Here is a 7,631-nt window from a genome sequence, read left to right on the forward strand (position 1 = left end):
AAAAAACATGGTAGTAGTAATGTAATGCTGTAATGGAATTACCCGAGATGTGTACTAGCTGTTTTGTGGCGCGCCGCGGCGTCGCTGTGAGCGAGTGTGTACGGGCTGTTCCGTGGTGTGTGTGTCTGTGGATGATTGTGTGTTGCGTTGCCGTGGGACTGGTGCAAGTGTCGTGTGATGTGGTATGTGTTGTGTGTGGGTGGGTGCTGTATATTTGCGTACCTCTATGTGTACTGACCGTGATGCGTTGTTTGTCCGTTTTATCTCTCTATATATTGTCCGTTGTTTGTCCGTTCGGCATCCCAGCTGGTGCGTCCCAGCCGAGAGATTTGGCACGCGGAGAGGAGGAAGATCCGCGATGGACATGGGGATGCACGAACCGGACAAGGCTTGGTTTGCGGCGCTACCGGTACGACGATATCTCCGGCCGGATCCTCTCGCGCAGATCGAAAATACTAGACAGACGACACTCCATGCACGATGCATGCACGATTTACAATCAGATGGATGTGAAGCACTTTATTCCCTGATTCAATGGCTGGATGTGGAGCGTCGTTCATGCATCGTCCAAAAACGTCGTGTGTATAGCAGCTCTCCGCGCAGATCCCGGGAAGTTAACAAACGGAACCATCACATGCGCATCGTCCTCGTCGTCCCCCCGTCGTGGCACCCCCGCATGTGCCCCGGGCATGGGCGCCCCGGACTTCACTCGGCCGTGCAAAGTCAGCAGCATCCGAGATGGCATCGGCATGGGTGAGCCACGAGACCCAGGCCACAGAATCAGCAGAAAACCAAGGATGGACACGAGTAACAAGGGCCATAATAAGATTCTGAAAATGCAGGAATAGGAAAAGTACTTGATTCCTATATAGGATTAGTAAAGAGTGTTTGATGCCACATGAAAGACAAAGAAACTCTAATAGAAGGTTAGAGTGGATGTTTACATTTCCTACGAAATGTAGTAAGTACTCTATAATATTTCATATGAAAAACCCCTATGGAATTCAATCCTATTACGAACCCAAGGGACGACATAAGAAAAATTCCCAAGGACTTCCAAGGAGCCCTAAGAAAAATACCCTATAGGATTTCTTTGAATCAAAGGAGCCCCAAGTAGAGCAGCCGCAGCTCTTTCAGGCAGAAAACAGAGGGAACAACATGTTTTTTCCTCACAGGATAATAAAACAAAACAACTGGACCCTTTTTACAGAGACACCGAACCATTTCGGCATACATCACAAACACACGAAAAACACAAGCATATACAAGCAACATAGGACCTCAACTGACAGTTCCCAAAACTTGTATTACCACCACCCACATTACACAACCAGTTCATCACCACATTCTTCAGACTGACCCGACCAACAGACCGACCGAACCGACGACTTCCAAACAACTCGATTATTACCCACAAGAAAAGGAAGGGAAGAAAATAAATAAAATATCGGACTCTCTATAACTGACAATAAGACTGGCTTACTCAGCGCGCCTCTAAGCCAAAGCCAAAGGGGAAGGGTATAAATGAATGAATACGGATCTGGGACGACGACCGACCGACACTTCTAGACACGGGGAGGCTGGGAGGGAGGGCTCATGATTTTATGATTACAAGGTATGAAACAATGAAGGGGTATGAACAGATAGATAGACACCCTAGGGACCGACCGACGCAACGAAAGAACGAAACCAACCATATATATAATATTTATATATATCAGCACCGGATTTCCTAAAATACGCAATATGCGAAGGAGAACTTGTCCAAGACGGATGGATGGATGGCCCCAGAAGTTTTCTCAAGACCGCTGCTGGCGCTACTAGGATTGCACCTTCTGGGACGCGGCCATGGCACGCAGCCTCACGGCGATCTGGGTGAAGCTTGGCCGTTCCGACGGTTCCGTCGCCCAGCATTGCTCCATCAGCGACCTCCACTCCGGGTCGCATGAGTCAGGCACCTGCGGCCGCAGAGTGTTGCTCACAATGCCACCTGACAGTTAAAACAACAGCTTACATCAGACTCTGACCATCCACTGCACAAGTAATTTCTACCGAGGGTATGGCTGATTGTGCACCCACCAATGATAACACCATAGTGCAAATCTGCATATGGTTCCTCTCCTGTGAGGAGTTCCCACAGGACAATCCCAAAGGAGAAGACATCAACCTGAGGGGAACATATCAACATTAGTGTGCAAGTTATATGTAAACCTGGATATAGCTATCTGAATTCGGACACGGAAGCAATATGAAGGGATTAGCAAACCTTTTCAGAGACCAGGCTGCTGCTTCCATTCAGAAGCTCTGGGGCCATCCATGGAAGCGTTCCCCTCACACCACCAGAGATGAGCGTCTGACACTTGACTTTTGAAAGCCCAAGATCACCAACCTGCATCATCCAAGAAAAATCAATGCAGATATATATAGAAAGAGAAATGGGTGCTTAACTTAAATCATAAAAGATGCAAAATTGTTCGCATTCGCCGGTCGATCCAGTTTGATGACAGTTCACATGAGCAATATTTCATTCGCATGTGACAGCGCAAGAACTAAAAGGGAAGCCTTAGTTATCTATAGACTACAGATAATGTGGCATGGATGTTTAGTAGATCAGTAAAGATAACAAAATTCAGATGGCAAACAAATGATTCTTTGGTATACAAGGAGTTTATTGTTAGTAGCCATGCATTATTATACCACATGTTCCTTCCAGTGTCGACGGAATATGCCTTAAGTTTAGCTAAAATGATACCCGGACTAATCTAAATCAATTGTGTCTATTTTAAGGTGCAACACATCAATTGCACAAGCAACAGTCCATATGATTATCACAACAAAGCGCTGTGTATTCCAAGTATGAGGGGAGATTGATGCTAAAAATTATCAATAATACCTAATAATTTGAAAAGTCAATATAGACAGATTACCCAATATCAAACATGCAAAATATGATACAGAGGAGAAGAATCAATAGTCTAGCAATGAAGTGCAACAAGCCAGCAGTAGTACAAAACAGAATAATTGCAGTTCTTACCTTGCATATTGGACGCTGAGGATCCCTTAAATTAACAAGTAAATTGTCACTTTTGAGGTCAAAGTGCACAATGTTTTTGTTATGCAGATACTCCATTCCAAAAGCTGTGTCCATGGCAATAATTAGCCGTTTGCGTCGATCCAGGCTCCTGCACATGAAGAGAATATTAATCGGCTCAGCTTCATGTTGGATTATAAGTTCCAAGTTTTTAAGATGTGGCAGTTGATACATGAGAATTACTTCTAAAACATATGCTAGAATGCAGACATTTTTTTGTTTTGAGAAAAGGCCTGAGGCCCAGCTTTATTCAAAGCTTTGCAGACATATAAATAGTGGACGTACTTGGAATTCTTCAGCAAAGCCGTCCTAAGTGAGCCATTAACCATGTATTCTGTAACCGTTGCAATGGATCCCCCAGGCCCATCTAGAACAACGCCATAAAAGGCCACAACATTGGGGTGGTGCAGATCAGCAAGGTTAGATGCTTCATTCCAGAAGTCATTCCGCTGCAAACATTCAGGACATATCAGTACAAGGACAGGTATAAGCAAATAAAAGGAAATCTAAAATGTTATAATTATACCATTTTTTCTTGCTCAGATGGCTTCCCAGCAAAACATCTGTCATTGATTCTTTTTATTGCAACATCAGAGCCCCTCCATTTCCCATGATATACAGTTCCAAAAGTTCCAGAACCGAGTTCTTGGAGCTCTTCGAGGTCATCATTCTTTATAATCTGAAAACATGAACATGTGGTTGGTAAAAGAACATTACTTTGTAGTATTAAAGATAAAGAGTTCCTGACTGTAACCTGAAGGCGTCCATGCTCATCTGTGACTGGTTGTCCTGAAACCCAATCTAGTGGTTTGCCCTTGCTAACCTGCACATTCCTCGTGTTAGGTTATTAAGTACTGAAGATGACATAAAACAGAACATATATGAACTTCTAAGGAATTCATCTAACCTCATTGGTGTGAGCTTGCCCGTCTACTTTATTAGTGACATTCCCAAGCCCTTCATTCAGCACAGGAGGTGGAGGCTCAAATGCGGCTAGACCATCCTCCATACCCAGCAAGTCTGGATTAGTGATACCATCACCTGCATTCATGAAAGACGGTAATAAGCATTCACAACTTATGACTCATAAAGCACATATACTGGCACAAGGTGTAATTGGAAGTATTGTTAATGATTGAACCTTTGACAAACTGAGCTTGTTCTGCATGTGTGTCTTTGTGATATGGTTGCTCCTCAGCCGGGATGTTCAAATCTGGCCCTTTGCAATTCAACAGAGAGTTTTGGGAATGGGGATCCTTTGAGCTGATGTTCTCCCTGCTTGCTACCCTCTTAGGTCTTGGTGGCAGCGCATGTACATTGCTGAACTGTTGACCAGGTAAACCAGACTCCTGGAGTTGCTCGACTGGAGCATGATTTGTCAGTGCTGGTGTCGGTAGTGGTACCTGAGCATTAGCGTTCGGAGGAGGAATGGATTCATGTGGAGCTTCCTTGTGATAAACTTCAGGCATAACATCCTTCTGCTCGCTCATTGGGTTAATAGTGGCTTTTGTATACGCAGGATCAACACCATAAGCTGATGGGGGCACACCCACATGCCCAATAGTGGCGGCAACATAACTGGGGTATGGTCCCCCAATGCTCACCATTTGCGGCGGCATATGGTTAACGTTGGCATGCTGGACATTATGCATATAAGGACTGGCCACCGAAGGCGGTGGCATTGATTCAGTTGGATGGGCCATCTTTGGCTCGCTGACATCAAAAAAGGTGTTGGTGTTGCTCTGAGAGTATTGTGACGTTGCATTCTGGGGTAAACCATTCTCAGCATACATCCTTTGTTCGGGATAGCGGGGCTCGTTAGGGTTTACCCGTAGTGAATCCATCATCCTGTCCACATTGGCCATATAGGTTGGCACAGCAGCAGGTGCCACTGAAGGCACATTATCACGGAGCACTTGTCCATCCTCCCGATGCCTAGAATTGCCACTTAAACTACCTTCGCCTTCAAGCGGATTATTGGGATTAGTTTGCCTTACTGGGTACTGAGCCATTCCATGGGGTGAAGGCATTTGATGCAGTATAGCTTGTTGATGAGAGCTATCAGAATGAACGGAATTTGGAGAGACCATCTCAGTAGGCATCATGGGGATATGGTTAAATCCATAAGTCGCCGGCACCTGCTGCGGTGGCAATTGCTGCTGCTGGTGCTGCTGCTGCTGCTGCTGCACATAGACATGCTGATGAAAGCTCGCTGGATCGACGGGCATTGGGTTTGCAACGCCTTCCATCTTTGGTGCATACATCCTTTCCCTGTCAGGCTGCACTGGATGCATATGTGTGTACCCATAAGCCCCCATTTGAGAAGGTATTTGCCGCTCTCCCATCATGATCCTTGCCACATCTTCAGGCCGCAGGCTCATGAACACTGGTATTGGCTCAACCGGCGCCCCTCCACGCACATCGTTGGCATAGTCATTCATGACTGGATCGGAGTGGGCGTGAGGCAGAGCCTTGACACACATATTGCAGTCCTGAAACCAGGTCGCATTTTCTGGTGGCTGCTGATTCAGACCCTGCATAGCCTCTCTATGATCGTTCATGAACACTGGTGGCAGTGGTGGTAGCTGTGAGAGTGGCTGACGGTACCTTGCTGCCTCCGGATGTGGATGCGGATGCGGGTGTGGATGTGGATGGGGGCTTGGCTGAGGGGGCGCAGCACTCTCCTGCGGCTTCACCGGGACAGGGGCGGGAGCAGCATTGGTGAAGACATCAACAAGCAGCTGCTGAGGTTGCGGCGGAGCAGCAAAAGCCGATCTGGCGGCGTCGTAGGAGCAGGTGGAGGTGGGGGAGACAGCAGTCGGGGAGCCCCCGCCGCCGCCGCCGCCCCCTCCCCCTCCCCCTCCCCCTCCTCCAGAGGAAGGCACGGCCGGGGTAGGAGGGGGAGGCCCGCCGTCGGAGCACTGGGTGGACGACAGGCTGGCGATGCTGTCCTTGCGCACAATGCCGTTGACGGCCTCGAGGTACCTGAGGCCGGCGTCGAAGCCGGCGGCGCCCTCGCCTCCCTCGTCCCCGGGCGCGGCCGCCTCCGAGACGGGGAAGATGAAGACCCGCAGCTTGGGGCTGGCGACGGCCAGCTTGTCGTACTCCTCCACCATGTTGTCGAGATCCTCGGGCGAGGAGACCGAGATGAGCGCGTCGAGGCCCTCGTCGGGGAGCTGGTACTTGACCGCGAAGTGCGGGCCCGTGGCGCCGCCGTAGGCGTCGGCGAGGCGGGCCAGCAGGTCCTGCAGCGCCACCCCGCGCGGCACGGACACGATCCGGGTGTCGCCGCCGGCGTACCGCAGCGTCCCGTCCCCGGGCCGCGGCAGGATGCGCCCGCCGAGGCTGCACAGCAGCTTCATCCGCTCCCCTCCTCCTCCCCCGCCCCCGCCGCCGCCGTCCTCGGCCATCCCGCCGCGGCGGCGCGGGTCCGCCCCCACTCCCCTCCCCCCTCCCCTCCTTCCCCGGATCTAACCCCGCAGGGCTCGGGCCGGGCCACAAACCAAACCCCCTCACCTCCACACCACCAGGAACCCTACCGCCGGCCGGATTCGGGGACTCCGGCGGCGGCGGGCGGCTCAATGCTCAGTCAATTGAAATTTTTTTCCGGGGGAGGGGAGTGGGGAGCGGGGGCGGGGGGTGGGGGGTGGGAGGGGTGCGTTCTACTCAAAAACCCTTGGCTCGCTCGCTCGCTCGCTCTCCCCGGCTGCTGCCTGCCTGGCTGGCTCGGCGTTGGTGTTGGCGTTGGTGTCCCCCTCGCCCCGGTTTTATATATTTTCCGGGCCTTGGATTTTCCCGTGCCGGAATTTGGAGCCTTCCCTTTGGTTTTCCGTGTGGTTCTCCCCCCCGCCCCCTTTCTGTTTGCCTTTGGGCTTTGGAGCATTGGCAAAACCTTGGGTTTGGGTTTTGAATCTGTGGGTCTGTTGCGGAAGAGGCCATTCGTGTTGGTGGAATTCGGCCGGGCGCCCCACCTTCCGGTTTGTTAGAAAAGGGGGGGCGTTCTAGAGGGGGTCGGAAGTTCACCTGCGTCGCCACCGCTCGATCCATCACAAATTTATGGTATTAACTAAGTGTAATTACTATAAAATTGTTTTGTTGATGTGGAACGTGATGGCAAGTGTATTGAAGGAATCCAATGATGATTTAAATTTAATTGCACACGATAAGGTAGTTGGTTGGTGCTGAACAGGCGTCGAGAAACAAAATTTGTACACCTACATCAATAGGATCATAGTGACATCATGTGTACATGCAAATGATTTCCCGTGGTGCATGGGCTATTTTTTTAATTCATGTTCATTTATATTTATTTCTTTTGATTATAAAATGTATGATGCAATTATATGTATCCTAATTAGGTTGCATGCAATAAAATAAGTCAAGAAAACTCACAACTTTGGGGGGTCATGCTCCGCTTTATTTTTCCAGCGATGAATTCAGGTAAGTTAGGGGACATGATTTGTGTGGAAACTCGTGACCTGAGTAGAGGGGAAACAAAGAAACGACGATGTGACAAGGCGGCGGTGTTTGTGCCTTGTTT

At 49.5% G+C, this 7,631-nt stretch overlaps 1 protein-coding gene across 1 annotated transcript; it reads right to left on the minus strand.

Moving 5' to 3' along the window:
- Positions 1-1,145: 1,145 nt before the first annotated feature.
- On the minus strand, positions 1,146-6,516 carry LOC119341591 (probable LIM domain-containing serine/threonine-protein kinase DDB_G0286997). The gene is made up of 9 exons (XM_037613463.1): positions 4,233-6,516; positions 3,999-4,132; positions 3,846-3,914; positions 3,618-3,770; positions 3,377-3,540; positions 3,035-3,182; positions 2,267-2,389; positions 2,080-2,167; positions 1,146-1,990 (listed from the first exon to the last, which is right to left on the minus strand). Exons 1-9 carry the CDS (start codon positions 6,499-6,501, stop codon positions 1,821-1,823), a joined length of 3,318 nt encoding a protein of 1,105 aa, XP_037469360.1. The 5' UTR covers positions 6,502-6,516; the 3' UTR covers positions 1,146-1,820.
- Positions 6,517-7,631: the final 1,115 nt, after the last annotated feature.

The sequence above is a fragment of the Triticum dicoccoides genome, chromosome 7B (assembly GCF_002162155.2).
Source record: "Triticum dicoccoides isolate Atlit2015 ecotype Zavitan chromosome 7B, WEW_v2.0, whole genome shotgun sequence".
NCBI lineage: Eukaryota > Viridiplantae > Streptophyta > Magnoliopsida > Poales > Poaceae > Triticum > Triticum dicoccoides.

Bases quoted from the DNA above. Each gene is read 5' to 3' on its own strand.
- LOC119341591 (XM_037613463.1), bottom strand. From the start codon at position 6,501: ATGGCCGAGGACGGCGGCGGCGGGGGCGGGGGAGGAGGAGGGGAGCGG. The intron at 3,541-3,617 runs GTATAATTATAA...GAATGTTTGCAG, and splicing joins CATCTGAGCAAGAAAAAATG to CGGAATGACTTCTGGAATGA. The intron at 3,183-3,376 runs GTACGTCCACTA...CTTCATGTGCAG, and splicing joins GCTTTGCTGAAGAATTCCAA to GAGCCTGGATCGACGCAAAC.